General features: G+C 47.0%; 2 protein-coding genes across 4 annotated transcripts in view; one reads left to right on the top strand and one right to left on the bottom strand.

Moving 5' to 3' along the window:
• The window catches only part of P2RX5 (purinergic receptor P2X 5), a 93,004-nt gene extending 76,095 nt beyond the window's left edge, over positions 1 to 16,909 (bottom strand). For both annotated transcript variants that reach the window (XM_058164026.1, XM_058164027.1), the window contains exon 1: positions 15,596 to 16,909. Coding sequence is in view for 1 of the 2 variants with exons in the window: in XM_058164027.1 (XP_058020010.1) it covers positions 15,596 to 15,606 (11 nt within the window). In the remaining variant the exon portion in view is untranslated. The remainder of the gene's footprint in view (positions 1 to 15,595) is intronic.
• Positions 15,265 to 21,682, top strand: part of LOC131188630 (transient receptor potential cation channel subfamily V member 2-like) — an 89,888-nt gene continuing 83,470 nt past the window's right edge. The window contains exon 1 of one of the 2 annotated variants that reach the window (XM_058164010.1): positions 15,265 to 15,323. The gene's annotated coding sequence lies outside the window, so the exon portion shown is untranslated. Of the gene's footprint in view, positions 15,324 to 15,640; positions 15,661 to 21,682 lie in introns of those variants that run through there. The other variant, XM_058164012.1, reaches the window with a different exon arrangement.

Here is a 21,682-nt window from a genome sequence, read left to right as displayed (position 1 = left end):
CGCTGTTCAGTTTAAATGTTTATCCAGAAAATCTGTGAATTTATTGCTAAGTAACTCAGTTACTTACTGGTCACGTACTTGGCTCCCTGCCACGTGACAGCAGCCCTGCCCGAGCTGCTCGACGTGATAGCCGAGGTGGCAGTTGATACCCCCAGGCTTATGGTCATGGGGGATTTCAATCTGCCGTCAGTAGGTGAGTCATCGTCGTCAGCTCAGGAGTTCATGGCCTCCATGGCAGCCTTGGACCTGACCCAGATAGTGAATGGTCCCACACACACTGGGGGACACACGCTGGACTTGATTTTTGTCTCGGGACAGTGGCTGAATGATCTGGATGTGGGGGACTTAGTAATTACTCCCCTGCCGTGGACAGATCATTCTCTCCTTCGCCTGGACTTTCGGACCGCAGACCCTTACCGCAGGGAGACGGAGCCAGTTCGTTGGTTCCGTCCCAGGCGCCTGATGGACCCGAGTAGGTTCCTGACGGAGCTTGGGCCATTTCCTGAGGAGCTGGCCCACGGCTTGGCCGAGGAACTCGCTACCGCCTGGGAAAGGGCGGCGGCGGGGGCTTTAGATCGTGTCTTGCCAATGCGGCCTCTGACCCGGCGCTGCTCTCGACCGGCTCCTTGGTTTACTGGGGAGCTGAGAGAGATGAAGCGCCGAAGAAGATGCCTAGAGAGCGCCTGGAGGGCCAGCCGCTCCGAATCTGGCCGAACACTAGTACGGTCACATATTCAGATCTATCTAGTGGCAATAAGGATGGCAAAGCAAGTATACTTGGCCGCCCTTATAGCATCGGCAGATAACCGCCCAGCCGCCTTGTTTAGAGCAACCCGCTTCGTTCTGTTTCAGGGGGCTCGGGAGGACCCCTTGCAAGGTCGGGCTGAGGAATTTGGAAGTTATCTGCACGATAAAATCGCTCAGATCCGGGATGGGTTGGATACAGATTGGGTAGATCCGAATGGGATGACACGGGCACGTCTTGAGAACATTGTTTGGGCTGAGTTTGATCCTGTGACTCCCGATGACATGGACAGGATACTGGGGAGGTTGAATGCCACCACATGTTTATTGGACCCGTGTCCCTCCTGGTTGGTACTGGCCACCCAGGAGGTTACACGAGGCTGGCTCCAGGGAATTATCAGCGCTTTCTGAGGAGGAGTCTTCCCAGCCGCCTTGAAAGAGGCGGTGGTGAGGCCCTCCTTAAGAAGCCTTCCTGGACCCAGCTATTTTGGCTAATTATCACCCAGTCTCCAATCTTCGCTTTCTGGCGAAGGTTGTAGAGAGTGGTTGGCAACTCCCCAGTACCTGGAGGAAACTGTTTTTCTAGACCCGTGCCAGTCTGGCTTCAGGCCTGGGTACAGCACAGAGACAGCTTTGGTCGTGTTGGTTGATGATCTCTGGAGGGCACGGGACAGAGGTTGTTCCTCTGTTCTTGTCCTGTTAGATCTATCAGCGCGCTCGATACCATCGACCATGGTATCCTGCTGCGCGGTTGGAGGGCTTGGGGTGGGAGGCACCCTTTACGGTGGTTCTCCTCCCGGTGTTGACAGGGGGCAGACGATTCTCACCCTCTTGTTCAACATTGGAGATCATCCGTGGTTTTGGGGTGAGCTGTCAGCTGTATGTGATGACACTCAATTGTACATCTCCACCCTGGACCACCCCAAGCCGATGTGATGACTCAGTGTCTTGAGTTTGGGTCTGGATGGGGACGAACAGGTTCCGACTCAACCCATCCAAGATGGAGTGGCTGTGGATGCGGCGTCGGCACAGTCAGCTTACTCCATCGCTGACTGTGGGGGCAAATTGTTAGCCCCAGGAATTGATGCACAATTTAGGCGTTCTCCTGGATGCACGGCTGTCTTTAGAAGACCATTTGACAGCCGTCCTCAGGGGAGCTTTTCATCAGGTTTGCCTGATTTGCCAATTGCGCCCTTTCCTGGACCGGGATTCTTTATGCACGGTCACTCATGCCCTCGTTACTTCCCGCCTGGATTACTGCAATGCTCTCTACATGGGGCTCCCCTTGTGGAGCACCCGGGGGCTCCAACTGGATGTAACACCTCTCCTGCGCAGGCTGCATTGGTTGCCAGAGGTCTTCCGGTGCGCTTCAAGGTTTTGGTTATCACCTTTAAAGCGCCCATGGGCTATGGAATGAACTGCCGGTGGGACTCCGTCCTCCTGATCTCCGGACCTCTAAGTGCGAGCTCAAGACTTTCTTTTTCACCAAGCGGGCTGGCCTGATTGATTTTAGTATGGGGTTTTAGTGGGTTTTAATAGGGTTTTACCAAGGTTTTAGTTTTGATAAATTTTAGCTAATATTTTAAGTTACAGCGATTGAATCAGTTTTTTGCTCATCTCCGTTTCAAAGCCGAAGAGCCAGCGCTGTCCGAAGACATCTCTGTGGTCATGTGGCCGGCATGATTCTACACCAAAGGCGCACGGAACACTGTTACCTTCCCATCAAGGTGGTCCCTATTTTTTCTACTTGCATTTTTATGTGCTTTCAAAACTGCTAGGTTGGCAGAAGCTGGGACAACTAACGGGAGCTCACCCCATTACACGGCAGCACTAGGGATTTGAACTGCTGAGCTGCCGACTTTTCGATTGACAAACTCAACGTCCTAGCCCCTGAGCCACCACGTCCCTTTTGTTCCTTATATACTGGTAAAACCTCTGAAAAGATAAGCCTACAACCTATATGTTAAGTTCTGGAAGTAACGAGGCTGGAGACCAGGGTAGTGACAACAGCTCTTTAATATAGGGTGAACCCAGCAACTGGCTGGGGGAAAAACCTCTCCTTTTATACAGTTCTACTGGCGGCTTCGGCCAATCAGCAACAGCGTGCTGATTTCCCCAAATATTTAAAGGTACAGACAAGAATACATAACACTCTCCTCCCAGAAAACACTTTGCCTCTATTTACATTTTATTTACATGTTATTTTTCGACGTAGTCACGCAAATAACCTGCCTCCTAGTTCTTTCAGACCTGCGCGGTTCAGTCCTGGGTTTTTTTGAGCTGTTCGGAGGGTCTTTTTCTCCTCCCAGCTCTTTTCTAGGCCATCGGGCCCTGGATTATTTGCAGATTCTTTTTCTTGGCCATCCGCCCTGGATTACTTTTGTAATTTTCCTGTCGTTTCCTCGAACCTGATGGCGTCGCTGGACCTCCGGGACCTCAGCTAAGTCTTGCGCCTCCGGTCATGGTCAGCTGTGGGTTCAAATAAGGAGGGTCATAATTTGTTTCCTGTGGCTTAATTTGTTCAGTTATTCGCTCCTTATCTGATTTATATGTGGCGCCCATACTCGGTTGTCTTGTAATTCACCAAGTATGACTTTGGGCCGGTTGCTTTATTATTTGCCCTGCGAGCCAACTTGGGCCGCCCATAGTTGCGGGCCCACACCGGTCGCCTATGCCCAATTCCCTTGTTTTGTCTATTTCCTTGTAACCCTCTGGTGTGTAATGGGGACTCAAACGGTCAAGTGGGCACCGGAGTTTCCGTCCCATCAATAATTCGCTGGGCTTCTGCCTGTAGCAGTGCTTGGGGTTCTGTGCTGAACGGCCAGAAAGAAGTCTATCTTTGTTTGCCAGTCACCTGGCTTGAGCCTGGACACGCCTCCTTAGCGCCCGGACGGAACGCCTGCAAGGCCATTCGACGAGGTGGAAAGGCGAGAGGGCATGTCGGATGCCCTCCTCTGCCAAGTATTCTTCAACTGGGCTGCCGTGAATTGCGCTGTCGGACACCAGAGTGTCAGGCAACCCGTGGGTTGCGAATAGTGCGCAGGCTGCGATTACTGCCTCGGCCGTAGTGGATTTCATGAGTATGATCTCCAACCATTTAGAGAATGCGCCGACAACCACTAGGAAAGTTTGGCCATGGAAAGGGCCAGCAAAATCAATGTGGATTCTTGACCAGGGCCCTTGGGGTTTTTCCCATTCCCTGACTGGGGCCGTTGGGGTAGAGGTCTGACCTTGGCAAGCCTGGCATTTCCTACCTCTCAGCAATCTCTGAGTCCATGAGTGGCCACCACACATAGCTTCGCTAGCCCTTCATCCACGATCCTGGGTGGCCTCGTGGAGGAGGTCCAGTACCTTTCCCTTAATTTATCGGGATTACCACACGATCACCCCATAACAGGCACCCCTTGAGCCGAGAGCTCATCACGCTTTTTAACAAATTCTTAAACGCTCGCCCGCGCAGGGCCACCCTCTTGTACCCAACCGAGTACAGTCCTTAACATAATGTCCCGCATGATGCCCGAGCCACTTCCTTAGATGTGACTGGGCCAGAGTCCAAAGAGTCAATAAGCAGGATGGGCGCCCGGAGTGGGTCTTCGATGGCCCCTGGTAGTGGGCATCTGCTTAACGCGTCCTGCATGCCCCACTTCTTTTCCTGGTCGATGCTGCAGCTTGTACGAATAAGCGGCTAAGAAAATAGTCCATCGGGTCAAGCGTGGCGAAAGTGCCACAGGCGTTGGGCGGTCGCCAGCCAGTATCCCTAGTAGCGGTCTGTGGTCAGTCACGATTTCAAAATCCGCCCAAAACATATTCGTGGAATTTTTTACCCCTGACACAATGGCTAGTGCTTCTTTATCTAATTGGCTGTAGTTCCTCTGGGAGGACATCGCTCTAGAGTAAAAAGCTATAGGGCTTCTGTGCCGCTTTGGAAGTCTATGGCTGAGTACAGCCCCACCTAAGGGGAGGCATCGCAAACCAGCACTAGGGCAATGAGTTATGATATTGGATGAGCAGGCTGTCACTTGAGAGCAGGTTTTTACTGCTTCAAAGCCCTATTTTCCGACTTTCCCAAGACCAAACAGTATTTTTCCTAAAAGCCTATGCAGCGTTCAGCAACGGTCGCTTTGTTTTTAAAAGACCACAGAAAATTCACTAGCCCCAGGAATGCCTGTAGCTCTGCTTTGTTTTTGGGCGCTGGAGCCTTCTAATTGCCTTGACCTTGCTCTCAGTGGGGTGAATTCTTTCTTGTCTATCCGGTAGCCCAAGAATTCGACGGATTCGACCCCTATCTGGCATTTGTTTACCTTGACTTTTAATCCGCTGTCCGAAAATGCCCAGAACCTTTCTCAAACGCTCCCCAATTCCTCTACGCTTCCCTGAAATCAGGACATCATCAAGTAGGAACTACCCTGGGAGCCCTTGCAGAAGTCGTTCCATTAGGTTTTGAACAGCCCTGGTGCCACACTCACCCCAAATTGCAATCGGTGCACTTGAAGGCCCCCTGTGCGTTACAATCGCTTGGGCCCGCGGGCGCGCTCTCACGGGCAGTTGTTGGTAGGCTTGGGCCAAGTCTAACTTTGCAAAGACTTGCCCTTGCCCCAAAGAGTGCAGCAAGTGTTGCACCACGGAACCGGTAAGCGCTTTTCTGTAAGGCTTTGTTAAGCGCCGCCTTGTAGTCAGCGCAAATTCTAATTGACCCGTCTGGTTTTATTGGGGTGACGATTGGCCTCCCACTTTGCGTGATCGACTGGCACCAAAATCCCTGATTTATGAGCTTATCTAGCTCCTTGTCAATTTTGGTTTTAGGGCAAAGGACTCTCCTCGCCTTAAGCCTAATGGGAGCTACCTGGGGTCTAAGTTGAAGGAAATAGGGGTCCCCTTGTACTTGCCCAGGCAGTCCTTGAAGACATCTTCGAACTCTAAAGAGAATGTCTTTCAGGTTACAGTCACTTCTGTAGATGCCAGTCACTCCCATGCCCAGGGCACGAAACCAGTCTAGTCCCAACAGACTGGGCAGGGTCCTTCGACGATCGTGATGGGCAGGGTCTTCTTGTGTGGTCCGTACTCGACTCGGACGGAGGTGGTCCCTCGAACAGGGATGCGATTCCCTTGGTAGTCGTGGACTCGTAGCCGTTGTGCTTGCAGGTGGCGCCGCGACTGACGGCAGTGACTTCGCCAAAGTGTCCCAGGACATGATGGTGATCGCTGATCCCGTGTCTACTTCGAGCCGGCACCGTACTCCTCTATCTTTGGTTTGGTGAAGATCTTCTTCTCCACTGGGTAGGCGCGCCTATGACCACAGTCGTTTGGTTTGAATCCGCCTTTTTGTTTGAGCCAATCGCGGGTCGCCTTGCCGATTCCGCGCTCTGATTGGCCGATTTGAATTTTCAGCGGGAAGGTTGTTCCTCTGTTCTTGTCCTGTTAGATCTATCAGCGGCGTTCGATACCATCGACCATGGTATCCTGCTGCGGCGGTTGGAGGGCTTGGGGATGGGAGGCACCCTTTTACGGTGGTTCTCCTCCTACCTCTCCGACCGCTCGCAGACGGTGTTGACAGGGGGGCAGAGATTGACCCCTAGGCAACTCACTTGTGGGGTGCCGCAGGGGTCGATTCTCTCACCCCTCTTGTTCAACATCTATATGAAGCCGCTGGGAGAGATCATCTGTGGTTTCGGGGTGAGCTGTCAGCTGTATGTGATGACACTCAATTGTACATCTCCACCCCGGACCACCCCAACGAAGCCGTGATGACTCAGTGTCTTGAGGCCGTTTGGGTCTGGATGGGGACGAACAGGTTCCGACTCAACCCATCCAAGATGGAGTGGCTGTGGATGCCGGCGTCCCGGCACAGTCAGCTTACTCCATCGCTGACTGTGGGGGGCAAATTGTTAGCCCCCAGGGAATTGATGCACAATTTAGGCGTTCTCCTGGATGCACGGCTGTCTTTAGAAGACCATTTGACAGCCGTCGTCAGGGGAGCTTTTCATCAGGTTTGCCTGATTTGCCAATTGCGCCCTTTCCTGGACCGGGATTCTTTATGCACGGTCACTCATGCCCTCGTTACTTCCCGTCTGGATTACTGCAATGCTCTCTACATGGGGCTCCCCTTGAGGAGCACCCGGAGGCTCCAACTGGTGCAGAATGCAGCCGCGCGAGGGATTGAGGGAACTCCTCGTAGCTCCCATGTAACACCTCTCCTGCGCAGGCTGCATTGGTTGCCAGAGGTCTTCCGGGTGCGCTTCAAGGTTTTGGTTATCACCTTTAAAGCGCTCCATGGCATCGGACCGGGATATTTACGGGACCGCCTGCTGCCGACAGTTACCTCCCATTGTCCGATACGTCCAGTGTGCGCCCACAGGGAGGGTCTTCTTAGGGTGCCGTCGGCTAGTCAATGTCGGCTGGCGGCCCCCAGGGGAAGGGCGTTCTCTGTGGGGGCCCCAGCTTTATGGAATGAACTGCCGGTGGGACTCCGTCTCCTCCCTGATCTCCGGACATCTAAGTGCGAGCTCAAGACTTTCTTTTTTCACCAAGCGGGGCTGGCCTGATTGATTTTAGTATGGGGGTTTTAGTGGGTTTTAAGAGTTTTACCAAGGTTTTAGTTTTGATAAATTTTAGCTAATATTTTAAGTTACAGCGATTGAATTAGTTTTTTAAATTTGATATTTTATTTTAAATTTGTTGGGATTCTTGTTCTTTTATTGGCTGTACACCACCCTGAGTCTTCGGAGAAGGGCGGTATAAAAATATGAATAAATAAATAAATAAAAATAAAAAGTTCCTTTCTTTAATGGATGCAGTCCATCTCTTTTGTACAGTTTTTCATTGGACCAGTTGCAGACATCATGACTAATAAAACCAAAGCTTTCCCTTTTATACCACTCCTTCAGCCATGTATTAAACTCCACTACACGCTGGCCTTTACCTTTTTGTTCCTTAAAGGTAAAAGTAAAGGTTCTCCTCGCACATACGTGCTAGTCGTTGCCGACTCTATTTATTTATTTATTTTATTTATTTTATCACATTTATATACTGCCCTATCTCCCTAGGGACTCAGGGCGGTTCACAGGCAAGTAAAAAAGTACATATAAATACAGAGCAGGGCACTATATCTTTTATACTGGGACACTATTTATTTATTTATTTTATTTATTTATTTGATTTTTATACCGCCCTTCTCCCGAAGGACTCAGGGCGGTGTACAGGCAAATAAAAACAGACAAGACAATATTATATAAAATGCAAGATTAAAAAACTTATTATAATTTGCCTAAAAATTTAAAATATATAGAAACTAAAACCCCATTTAAAATTAATAATAAAAATTATAAAATCCATAAAATTTAAGCCAGCCCCGCGCGAATGAAAAGATGTGTCTTCTACAAAAGCTTTGTGTTTATGGTTCACAGCTCTCACCCTGCCAGATCCCACCGTTATCCATACTGCCCTTCTCCTGCAGGGTCTTTGTGGTAGAGGGGTGTTGTGACCCAGGTTCCTGGACCCGGACTCCTGGACTCGGATGATTCAGAAAGTGAGGGAGAAGACCTGGCAAGCCCTGCTTCTCTTGGGCCCTCTCCCCCCCCTGGCACCCACCCAAAGGGAGGAGGAGGGGCCGGCAAGGCCTGATTCTCCCGAGCCTTCTTCTGATTTGGCAACGCCCCAAGAACAGTTTTGGAATGATGCAAGACTGTGCAGACGTGACCGGCGCGCGCAGCAGAGGAAGCATTGGGACAAAGCCAAAGAATGATGGTCATGCAGTGACATTTGCAGAGACTATAAAAAGGAGGTGGAACTTCCTGGTTTTTTGTCTTGGACAAAGCAATGAATTTGCGCGGGCAAACTGTATCTATGGAGGGAAGAATATATTCGTGAGTAATTCTGGCCTTATCTATAATTTCCTCGTCCAGAGACTTGGCAGGCCCGTGGGTAGACGTGGCCAGGACATTTATCTATGTAAATAAATTAGAAGAGAAGGCCTTTGACTGACTCTTTGTTGGGAGTATTGGGGGAGGGAAACAGAACAAGGGGACTGATGGCACGGCAGCTCAATAGAGTGCAATGGCTGAATTGGGCACCTAATTTCTGCTTGGAGAGCACAGATTTGGGATTCTAAATAGTTAATCTATCCATGTGGACTACTAATTTGTTTACAAACAGGACGGTACACACATTTGAAAAAAGTAAGATCTTCTACTCCAACCCCGTATATCATTTCAGACAAGTGGCTCTCCAGTCTCTTCTTAAAAACCTCAGTGATGAAACTCCCACAACTTCTGGTGGCCAGCTGTTCCACTGGTTAATTGTCCTCACTATTAGGAAGTTTCTCCTCAATTGCAGATTGCTTCTCTCCTTGATTAGTTTCCATTCATTGCTTCTTGTCCTGCCTTCAGGTGCTTTGGAAAATAAATTTTTGAAGTACCGGGGTGCCGGCATCCACAGCCACTCCGTCTTGGAGGGATTGAGCCTGAGTCTGTTTCTCCCCATCCAGACCCGTACGGCTTCCAGGCACCGGGACAGCACTTTGACCGCTTCGTTGGGGTGGTCCGGGGTGGAAAAGTACAGCTGAGTATCATCAGCGTACAGATGATAACTCACCCCTTAAATATTTAGTAGACAAAAACACTTTATCTCCCACCCGAAAAGGGGGTTGAAGGGATCGGTGTTTGTCTGCCTGGGCTTTATATTTTTCAGCTGCTTCAGCCAAGGCTTTTTTTGTGTTCTCGCACCCCTTTTTTCAATGAGTCCGTTAGGGACACAGAAGTGGGAGGGAGCTCAGGCATCGGCACAAAATTCAAGCAGGTGTTTATCTGAAAAGGAGTTAATCCCGTGCTACCGTGTACGGCATTATTATATGCTACTTCTGCAAAAGGTAACAGATCAGCCCAGTTTTCTTGCTGGTAGTTTACATAACACCGAATATACTGTTCTACCATCGAGTTCAATTTTTCTACAGACCCGTTAGTCTGCAGATGAAAAGCTGAACTAAGTCCCTGGGATGACCCAATGGACCGTAGGAAGTCCTTCCAGAATTTAGCAGTAAACTGGACTCCGCGGTCTGATATTTTCCTCTTTGGAACGCCATGTAGTCTGTAAATGTGCTTCACGAAGAGTTTTGCCAATTTCCTCACCGACGGTAATTCGCTGCCGGCGGTGAAGTGGGCTTGTTTGGAAAACAAATCAACAACTGTCCATATCACTGTGTTGCATCCGCTGGCAGGGTGATGAAGTCCATAGCAATTTCTTCCCACGGCCTCGTGGGTTCAGCGATGGTCTGGAGAAGACCAGGGGGTTTCCCTGCTCTTGGCGCAGATGGTGCAGGTCCTCACATAGTTCTCTATATCAGGTTTCATTTTTGGCCACCTGTTCTGTTTCCCTCCCCCAATACTCCCAACAAAGAGTCAGTCAAAGGCCTTCTTTTCTAGTTTATTTACATAGATAAATGTTCCGGCCACGTCTACCCACGCGCCTGCCAAGTCTCTGGAGATAACGAGGAAATTATAGATAAGGCCAGAGTTACTTACTAAGATATTCTTCCCTCCATTGAAACAGTTTGCCCACGCAAATTCACTGCTTTGTCCAAGACAAAAAGCCAGGAAGTTCCGCCTCCTGCTTTTATAGCCTCTGCGTGACTCATCATTCTTTGACTTTGTCCCAACGCCTCATCCCCCAATGCCGGTTACGTCTGCGCAGCCTTGCATCAAGCCAAAATTGTTCTTGGGGTGTTGCCAAATCAGAAGAAGGCCCGGGGGAATCAGGCCTTGCCGGCCCCTCCTCCTCCCTTTGGGTGGGTGCCAGGGAGGGAGAGGGCCCAGGAGAAGCAGGCCTTGCCAGGTCTTCTTCCTCACTTTCTGAATCATCCGAGTCCAGGAGTCTGAGTCCAGGAACCTGGGTCACAACACCACCAGAATTGCCTTCTAGTCAAATGGAGGGTTTTTAAAAACCCAAAATGGCCTCCCAGTCGAGAGTCATGGATTTTGTGGAGTACTGTAAGCCGCATACTGGATGGTACATAAATCTTGCTCTCTTTCCAAGCTAGTCCTTCTCTTAGGGTCAAGTTCATTATGTTCTCTTTGAGCCAGGCATCTGCCTTAAGGGCTGATTTTAGCTCCGACAACAATCTGCCCTCTGGGATGTTGGTACCACGGCGTGGTTGTGCCCTGACACCAGCTTAACCCGCTGGTTGGGTTTCTGGAATCATAGCGTGGACTATTTCCTCTCGTTGACTGTCAAATTGTGTTTTTTTTTTGAGAGGGTGTCAGCTAATAGGTTCTGTCCCCCTGGGATGTATTTGAGGTTGAAGTGAAACCGCTTGAAGTATTGAGCCCATCAAACCTGTTTAGGGGAGAGTTTTCGAGGGGTTCTTAACGCCTCAAGGTTTTTGTGGTCTGTCCACACTTCGAACGGTTCTTTTACCCCTTCCAGGAAGTGCCTCCAGGAGAGGAGGGCCCACCTTACAGCAAAATCTTTTTTTCCCCAAACCGCCCGAAAGGTTTTTCCCAAACCGCCCACCTGCCTTCTGTGTTCGTCAACTTTTTAGAAATGTAAGCACAGGGCATTAAGTCATTTTGGGCATTTCTTTGCATTAAGACAGTCGCTACGGCCAAATCACTTGCATCTGCTTGGACCACGAATGGTTTACTTGGGTCTTCCATATTCTCACTGTATATAAGAATGTCGTCTAAGTAGACAAGAACCCCATTATATAAGTGGGTATGCTGGGTTTCGTTGATGAATTGCATGAAGACTGCTGGGGCCCCTTGGAGACCGAAAGGCATGACCTGGAACTGGAAACTGCCCAGGGGGCAGTTGAAAGCAGTTTTCCATTCGTCGCTTTCCCGAATGCGTACGCGGTAATAAGCCTCTCGTAAATCCAATTCGGTGAAAACCTTGCCTTTTGCTAGGTGGTTTAATAAGTCCTTCATTAGTGGTAAGTATACAGTATACAGTGAGGACCTGTATACTGCACGAATCAAGAAGAGGGCCGTGAAAATATTTGCAGATCCCTCGCATCCTGGACATAAACTGTTTCAACTCCTACCCTCAAAACGACGCTATAGAGCACTGCACACCAGAACAACTAGACACAAGAACAGTTTTTTCCCGAAGGCCATCACTCTGCTAAACAAATAATTCCCTCAACACTGTCAGACTATTTACTGAATCTGCACTACTATTAATCGTTTCATAGTTCCCATCACCAATCTCTTTCCACGTATGACTGTATGACTATAACTTTTTGCTGGCAATCCTTATGATTTATATTGCTATATTGACCATCAATTGTGTTGTAAATGTTGTATCTTGATGAACGTATCTTTTCTTTTATGTACACTGAGAGCATATGCACCAAGACAAATTCCTTGTGTGTCCAATCACACTTGGCCAATAAAAATTCTATTCTATTCTATTCTAATGGGTAGGTGTTTTGTATGCAAAGGCAGCTCAAGTTTTTGAAGTCAATGCATAGCCTTAGAGAGCCGTCTTTCTTCTCTTTAAACAACACGGGTGCGGCCAGTGGTGATTTTGCAGGTTCGATAAATCCCCTGGCTAGGTTGGTGTCGATGTACTTCCTTAATTCAGTCATTTCTGCGGGTGTCATTGTGTACATTCTGGGCTTTGGTAGTTTTACACCAGGCTGTAACTCAGTTGCACAGTCAGTAGGCCGATGGGGAGGAAGGAGATTACATTCCTCTTCGCTGAAGGCCTCTGCCAAATCTGCATATGCTTTAGGAATGCGTGGTTCACCTGGAGGTGAGTCAGATACAGTGGCTGATGGCTCCCCCTGGTGGTTTTCATGCGTCAGTTGTTTATTGGTGTGTGGGGGGGTAGGTTTTAAAGGAGTGACATCCCATATGATTTTTCTGAACCCATCTTCCCACTCGATTGTTGGGGCCCATTTGTCCAGCCAGGCTAGGCCTAGTATAATAGATTCTGACATTTTTGGAATTACTATGAACCTTATAAGTTCGCGATGTTTTCCAATGTCTAAGCCAATCAGTTCTGTAATTTGGGTGACTGGGACTCCGCCAATTAATGTTCCATCGACTTGGTGGAATTTTATTGGGTGTTTTAAGGTTAGTGTTTTGATACCTAGTTGGTCCACAATTTCCATCCCCATTAGACATCTGGTACAGCCGGTGTCTATAATGGCTTGCACCCCTTTCCTTTCCCCCCTGCCTGGAATTGTTAAGTTAACTTTAATAGCAAAGGGGGGAATATATATATATATATATATATATATATATATATCAGAAAACAAATATATATATATATATATATATATATATATATATATATATAGGTCTTTGGTTGTTCGGGTTTTCTCCCGTGTAAAATTGGAAGTGTCTTGGCGACGTTTCGACGAAGTCTCATTCGTCATCTTCAGGCTCCAGCTTCGTGCTTCTGGGAGCAATGTGTGATCGGAGCTGTTTCTTCCTTTTAACTGCTAGTGGGGGTTTGAACTGATTGGGTGGGAGCTTGGCTGTGCTCTGATTGGATGGGGGTTTTTCTGTGCTCTGATTGGCTGGGTGTGTGTCCTGTGTTGGTGGGGGCTTGGTTGTGCTCAGTCTAATCTGTGCTGCAGGGGATTTGAGCTGGTGAGCTGCACTGCTGCTGTTTGGCCGTGTTCGTGGTGGTGCTACATCTTCGTACATCTTGAAGATGTGGTCTGCGCAACAAGCTGCTGCTGGCTCAATCCTGCTGGGTGAGCTCAACACCAACACGGACACACCCAATCAATCAGGCAGAACCCATCAATCAGGCAGCCTAATCAGTTAAACACTGGTCGGAACAGCTGCTCGACAAGATGACGTTCGTCGGCGTCATCAATTGTTTCAATGCGGGCTCAGACTAAACACCGTGAAAACCTCCGAAAACATATATATATATATATATATATATATATATATATATATATATATATATATATATATTTGTTTTCTGAGGTTTTCACGGTGTTATATGGTCTTTGTTGTTGGGTTTTCTCCCGTGTAAAATTGGAAGTGTCTTGGCGATGTTTCGTGAAGTCTCATTCGTCATCTTCAGGCTTCAGCTTCGTGCTTCTGGGAGCAATGTGTGATCGCAGCTGTTTCTTCCTTTTTTTTTTGACACTTCCAATTTTACACGGGAGAAAACCCGAATAACCAAAGACCTACATATATATATATATATATATATATATATGTTTTCTGAGATTTTCGCGGGTGTTTGTATGTAGGTCTTTGGTTTTTTGGGTTGTCTCCCGCGTAAAATTGGAAATGTCTTTGCTCCTAGAAGCACGAGCTGAAGCCTGAAGATGACGAATGAGACTTCGTCAAACGTCGCCAAGACACTTCCAATTTTATGCGGAGAAAACCCGAATAACGACTATATATATATATATATATATATATATATATATATATATATATATGTATGTATGTATGTATGTATGTATGTATGTATGTATGTGTATATATATTTGTTTTCTGAGGTTTTCGCGGGTGTTTGTATGTAGGTCTTTGGTTATTCGGGTTTTCTCCCGCGTAAAATTGGAAGTGTCTTGGTAGTTTGTGAAGTCTCATTCGTCATCTTCAGGCTTCAGTTTCGTGCACGAAGCACGAAGCACGAAGCACAAAGCTGAAGCCTGAAGATGACGAATGAGACTTCGTCGAAACGTCGCCAAGACACTTCCAGTTTTACGCGGGAGAAAACCCGAATAACCAAAGACCTACATATATGTATATATATATATGAAGAAAAAAAGAGAAACAGTAGGACAAGAACAGTAGGCACGTTTGTGCTCTTATGCCCTTATGGTCCTCTTAGGAATGGGGAAATCTAAAAATTTTCCCTACCAGTTCGGTGGGCGTGGCTTAATTGGTGGGCGTGGCTTGGTGGTCAGATGGCTTGGTGGACGTGGCCAATAACAATAAATAATAAAAATAATAAACAAAGTATAAAAAAACAATAAGAGGTCCCAAAAACCAACTTTCACACTTTACACAAACACAACACAACACAACTGACTCACACACAATGTAAAAGCAGCTGCACTTCACACTTCACATAACTACAAAAAGCTCAAAAACCAACTTTCACACTTTACACACACACAACACAACACAACACAACTGATTCACACACAATGTAAAAGCAGCTGCACTTCACACTTCACATAGCCACAGAAAGCTCAAAAACCAACTTTCACACTTTACACACACACAACACAACACAACACAACTGACTCACACACAATGTAAAAGCAGCTGCACTTCACACTTCACACAGCCACAAAAAGCTCAAAAACCAACTTTCACACTTACACACACAATATGCCACATACAGCTTTCTGAGATTTTGTGTGTTTGTATAGTTAGAGTGAAACACTACAGAAACACACCAAATCTCAGAAAGCTGCACAAATATTTTATTTTATTATTTTATTTTATTTTATTGTGTACTTCAAATCCCAGAGTTCCTCAGCTAGCAAAGCCAGCCAGTTGATCACCGAGGAAACAGATTAGCTGAGCGATTGATACTGTCTGGCTGAAACTGAAACTGAAATTGCTTGCTGGAAAGAAAGCCATGCGTTCATCAGTAATCAGGTAAGTGCCTTAGAATCTCAACTCTTACTTGTAGAAAATATGTTTTCTACAAGCAAGAGTATAAGTAAGGTTCTGCTGTTTTTTTACTTTTAAAGGCCTTGTTCGGCTGAAGCCAAACCGGTTTTTAAAAGTAAAAAAAAAAAAAACCTCTGCTGATGGTGCGGCTTTCACCCCTGCAATGGGGTGAGGTCAATAGTAGAAAGTTTTTGGATAAAGCTTTTGGGATTATGGGAAGAGACCACAGAGTCAGGTAAAGTGTTCCAAGCACTTACCATAGGGTCATCCTCTCCGGCAGGATCGTCGGCAGGGTCGTCGGGAGGTGTTCCAGCCGACGGAGGTGACTTTGTTTCTTCAGTGAGGGGAACGTCCGTGGCTTGTCTTGCGAATCGAGGAGTGTTTATGTTTCCTCTTGGAAGTTTTTTTCCCTCGGGCCGCAGTTGTTGGGTGCTGTTGTGGGATGGGTGTTGGAGCCAAGCAGGTCGAAGCTCGGTGTCCTAATTTGCCACAGCGGTAGCATTTTATTATCGTCGGTGATTGAAGGATTGAAGGTGTTGCAGGTTTAGAGAGGGGAGGTTTGGCTAAAGGTCTTCGGGGAGGTTTTTCGGTAGAGGTGTGGGAGGGTTGATTTCTCTGTCCAGAGCTATGGATACGTTGTACCAGTCATTCAATTGATCAGGTACTCCCCGTATGCTACAGGCTTTTCTGACTTCTTGATTGATTGCCTCTTTGAAATAGTGGAGGAGAATGTGGTTTGGCCAATGGCTGAGGTTTCCTGCTACTCGTCTAAAGTCCCATACAAATTCTTTTAAGGGTCTGTTGCCTTGTTTCGTTGTTTTTAAGGTGGCTTGGCTTTCTGCAATACGGTCCTTATCTTCGAATCTGGCTTTGAGCAGTGCCACAAATCCTGCAATATCATTTAATTCTGGAACATGTTCATTGTGGAGCTGGGCAATCCACTCAGAGGCCTCTCCCTCATTCATGCCATCGGAAATGGCATTTATCAAATCTCTTTCCAATCGGTATTGATGTCCAAATTGATCTACGTGAGCCCAGATTCTGCTGATGAAGTAAGCTAGTTTGGTGGTGTGCCGTCCAAAAGTTGCTTTGAAGAGAAGTGGGGCTAGTGGGGGTAGAGGTGGGGGTGATGGCTGGGCTGCTGGTAGATGGGGAGGAATTTGTGGGACAGCTGCTGCGGGTTTCTGACTAGGCCCCTGTGGGGAGGGGGGAAAGCTGCAGAGACAGGAGTTGGTTGCTGAGTTGCAGAGGGGGGTGGAATTTCCCCCGGTTGCTGGATCAAAGTTCCTTGTAATGTATTGTGCTGAAGGGCCGTATGAAAACCAGGGAGATCCATGGAAGTTTGGAGTGGGAGCAGCTGGCTGCCACTGGCATTGGACCCATCCTTGTCCTGGATAGAACACCCAGCCTGGGGGGATGGTAGTAGGGGGAGGGAGTGCTGGGCCTGGCAGGCGGAAGGCATCTGTCAGGGGAGGTTGTACCCCCAAGCCATTTTTGTTTTGGGTGCATTCCAGACAGGTAAATTCCTTGCTGCGCGTGGGAGGTGATCGGATGCCCCCTGGAGTTATCAGATTGGGCTTGAGCCTCTCCAATTTTTCCACTAGGTTGGGTTAAGTTCCATTTTTCTGGGGGGCGGGGGATGGGCTCCCATGGCTCTCAAACCCCAAACGTTCAAACGTTTCTGGGAGATCTGCAAGCGACTGGGATTTTATGCAGGTAGGCAGACTCCATTCCATTGAATCTCCCAATCCCCCAGGTTTTCTAGTTCTCCATTGTGTTTGGAAAGTAGGTTGGGGGAATTCCGCTCGCCTGGGAAAACCATGCTCCACCTCACCTCTGGCCCTCATTCAGGCGTTGGGTCAGAATGGCAACTTCTCCAGGAATCAGATTCCTTTTGGCCGGGCTCCTAGCTCTCGAGCTGTTTCTGCAGCTTTGAGGCTCTGTACCATGTCTTCCGATGGGGAGAACCTGATATCGATGAGTTCCTGAGCCTCTGGCTCCACTGCCCCCTCTAGAACTTCATCTTCTTTCCTCTCCATTTTTTCGCTGGGGTCTCGCACCACCTCGGGGTTTTGGTGGATGCTGGGGCCCAGTACCCCTAACGGCCCCCCAGGGAGGAGGGTGCAGCTATGATCAAAAGGCAGTTTCGGTTTAATGTCAACGTTCCAGAAAACCCCTCCTGCAGAAAAACTCCGAAACCAACATCTTTCAAAGTTCTTTTACTAGCATAGGTAACCTGGCACAGTTGGAGGAAAACCGAATCTGGGGGTTCCGGTTCCTCCCTCAGTAATACAAACCCCAAAATTATTATTTATTAAATTTATTTAATCTCCACCCTCATGACCCCTCTGCCGGTCACATGCTCCAATCCTCAACCGTCCCATGTCGAAGCCTCACTCCAGCCACTCCTTCTCCAGATGCGAACCCAGCCTGACCTTGACCGGCAGAAAATGTTATTATGTCTAATCATCCTTTGCACTACCACCCTCCTCCCCTCCTTTCCCACAGAGGAGAATTGTGGCAGCACATGGAAGCCTTTGGCCTAGTATGGCTTTCAAAGCTGACAGGCATCCCTTCTTGCAGAAGAAAATACTTCTTAGAAAAGAAAACAGACAAACGCAAAATGGGATTAACGCTACTAACTCTTGAGTCTACAACATCTTGAGTCTCCAAAGACCTATGCAAGGGTCCTTTTTGTAGACTTTAGTTCAGCGTTCAATACCATCATTCCAGACATTCTCCTAACTAAGCTAAACCAGCTACAGGTACCGGAACAGGCTTGTAAGTGGATCACAAGCTTCCTAACAAACAGGAAGCAGCAGGTGAAGCTAAGCAAGATCACATCAAATACCTGTACAATTAGCACAGAAGGCTGTGCTCTCACTTCTCTTCTCTCTGTATACCAATGACTGCATCTCCAATGATCCATCTGTTAAGCTACTGAGTTCGCAGATGACACAACAGTGATTGGTCTCATTCGAGACAATGAATCCGCATATAGGCGAGAGGTCGACGACTAGCCTTGTGGTGCAACCAAAACAATCTGGAACTGAACACACTCAAAACCGTAGAAATGGTGGTAGACTTTAGGAAAAACCCTTCCATACTTCCACCTCTCACAATACTTGACAATACAGTATCAACAGTAGAAACCTTCAAATTTCTGGGTTCTATCATATCAAGATCTCAAATGGACAGCTAACATCAAAACATCATTAAAGGACAACAAAGAATGTTCTTTCGCCAACTCAGTAGCTCAAACTGCCCAAGGAGCTGCTGATCCAATTCTACAGAGGAATTATTGAGTCTGTCATTTGTACCTCTATAACTGTCTGGTTCGGTTCTGCAACCCAACAAGAAAAACACAGACTTCAGAGGATAATTAGAACTGCAGAAAAAATAATTGCTACCAACTTGCCTTCCATTGAGGACCTGTATACTGCACGAATCAAGCAGAGGGCCGTGAAAATATTTGCAAATCCCTCGCATCCTGGACATAAACTGTTTCAACTGCTACCCTCAAAACGACGCTATAGAGCACTGCACACCAGAACAACTAGACACAAGAACAGTTTTTTCCCGAAGGCCATCACTCTGCTAAACAAATAATTCCCTCAACACTGTCAGACTATTTACTGAATCTGCACTACTATTAATCGTTTCATAGTTCCCATCACCAATCTCTTTCCACTTATGACTGTATGACTATAACTTGTTGCTGGCAATCTTATGATTTATATTGATATATTGATCATCAATTGTGTTGTAAATGTTGTACCTTGATGAACGTATCCTTTCTTTTATGTACACTGAGAGCATATGCACCAAGACAAATTCCTTGTGTGTCCAATCACACTTGGCCAATAAAAAATTCTATTCTATAAAAAAAAAATCTATTCTAACTCTCCTTCTAACCCCCCCTCCCCCCCTCCAGGAGGACCTTTAGGTTTGTCAGGGAATTTAGAATAGAATAGAATAGAATTTTATTGGCCAAGTGTGATTGGACACACAAGGAATTTGTCTTGGTGCATATGCTCTCAGTGTACATAAAAGAAAAGATACGTTCATCAAGGTACAACATTTACAACACAATTGATGATCAATATATCAATATAAATCATAAGGATTGCCAGCAACAAGTTATAGTCATACAGTCATAAGTGGAAGGAGATGGGTGATGGGAAAGATGAGAAGATTAATAGTAGTGCAGATTCAGTAAATAGTCTGACAGTGTTGAGGGAATTATTTGTTTAGCAGAGTGATGGCCTTCGGGAAAAAACTGTTCTTGTGTCTAGTTGTTCTGGTGTGCAGTGCTCTATAGCGTCGTTTTGAGGGTAGGAGTTGAAATAGTTTATGTCCAGGATGCGAGGGATCTGCAAATATTTTCACGGCCCTCTTCTTGATTCGTGCAGTATACAGGTCCTCAATGGAAGGCAGGTTGGTAGCAATTGTTTTTTCTGCAGTTCTAATGATCCTCTGAAGTCTGTGTTTTTCTTGTTGGGTTGCAGAACCGAACCAGACAGTTATAGAGGTACAAATGACAGACTCAATAATTCCTCTGTAGAATTGGATCAGCAGCTCCTTGGGCAGTTTGAGCTTACTGAATTGGCGCAGAAAGAACATTCTTTGTTGTCCTTTTTTAATGATGTTTTTGATGTTAGCTGTCCATTTGAGATCTTGCGATATGATAGAACCCAGAAATTTGAAGGTTTCTACTGTTGATACTGTGTTGTCAAGTATTGTGAGAGGTGGAAGTATGGAAGGGTTTTTCCTAAAGTCTACCACCATTTCTACGGTTTTGAGTGTGTTCAGTTCCAGATTGTTTTGGTTGCACCACAAGGCTAATTCGACCTCGCTCTATATGCGGATTCGTCATTGTCTCGAATGAGACCAATCACTGTTGTGTCATCTGTGAACTTCAGTAGCTTAACAGATGGATCATTGGAGATGCAGTCATTGGTATACAGAGAGAAGAGAAGTGGGGAGAGCACACAGCCTTGGGGGGCCCCTGTGCTAATTGTATTGTTTTATGTTGTCATGATATTGTTTGATTAGAGCATCAGCATTTACATCCCAGCTTTTTACTCAAGTAGCTTCAGACAATGGGTATCCCTTCCAGTGGAACAAATATTGTAAGTGACCTCTGTATAGTCTAGAGTCCAGGATCTTTTTAATTTCGTAGTGGGTCTCTGGATTACTAAAGGAGGGTGGGGGGAGCAGCTGGTAAGGGTCTCAACCTAGATTCCCTAGCCGGTTTCAATAAGCTACTGTGAAACACCGGGTGTATCTTCCCTAATATTCGAGGGAGGTTAAGCCGGATAGTTACCGGGTTAATTACCTTTACAATGGGGAAAGGACCTAAAAACTTAGGCCCAAATTTTTTGCTATGTAATCTTATTTATTTATTTATTTATTTATTTATTTATTTATTTATTTATTTATTAAATTTTTATACCGCCCTTCTCCGAAAGGACTCAGGGCGGTGTACAGCCAAAGATAAAACACAATACCAACAGTTAAAATCAACAGTTAAACCAACAGTTAAAATCTAGCAAATTACAAAAGGCTGATAATTAAAAGTTTAAGTTTAAAATTATAAAAAATTTTTAAAAACCCCAACAATAAAACCCCAATTTAAAATTAAAACCATTAAAACTATTATGCCAGTCCCGCTTGTATAAATAAATATGTTTTTAGTCACGACGGAAGGTCCGAAGATCAGGCACTTGACGTAGGCCAGGTGGGAGTTCATTCCAGAGCGTCGATGCTCCAACAGAGAAGGCCCTACTTCTAGGGGCCGCCAGCCGACACTGTTTGGCGGACGGCACCCTGAGGAGACCTTCTCTGTGAGAGCATACGGGTCGGTGGGAGGCAAAGGGTAACAGCAGGCAGTCTCGTAAGCACCCGGGTCCTAAGCCATGGAGCGCTTTAAAGGTGGTAACCAAAATCTTGAAGCGCACCCGAAAGACCACAGGAAGCCAGTGCAGACCACGCAGCAGTGATGTTACATGGGAGCCACGAGCGGCTCCCGTTACTACTCGCGCAGCCGCATTCTGGACTAACTGTAGCCTCCGGGTGCACCTCAAGGGCAGCCCCATGTAGAGAGCATTGCAGTAATCCAACCGAGATGTGACCAGAGCGTGAGTGACTGTGCATAAGGCATCCCGGTCAAGGAAAGGACGCAACTGGCGGACCAAGCGAACTTGGTAAAAAGCCCTCCTGGAGACTGCCGCCAGATATTCATCAAAGGACAGCCGTCCATCCAAGAGGACGCCCAAGTTGCGAACCACCTCCTTTGGGGCCACTAACTCGCCCCCAACAGTCAGCTGCGGGTGCAGCTGACT

The sequence above is a fragment of the Ahaetulla prasina genome, chromosome 1 (assembly GCF_028640845.1).
Source record: "Ahaetulla prasina isolate Xishuangbanna chromosome 1, ASM2864084v1, whole genome shotgun sequence".
NCBI lineage: Eukaryota > Metazoa > Chordata > Lepidosauria > Squamata > Colubridae > Ahaetulla > Ahaetulla prasina.
Note: the sequence above shows the minus strand (reverse complement) of the source record. Positions and strands in the feature narration are given on the sequence as shown.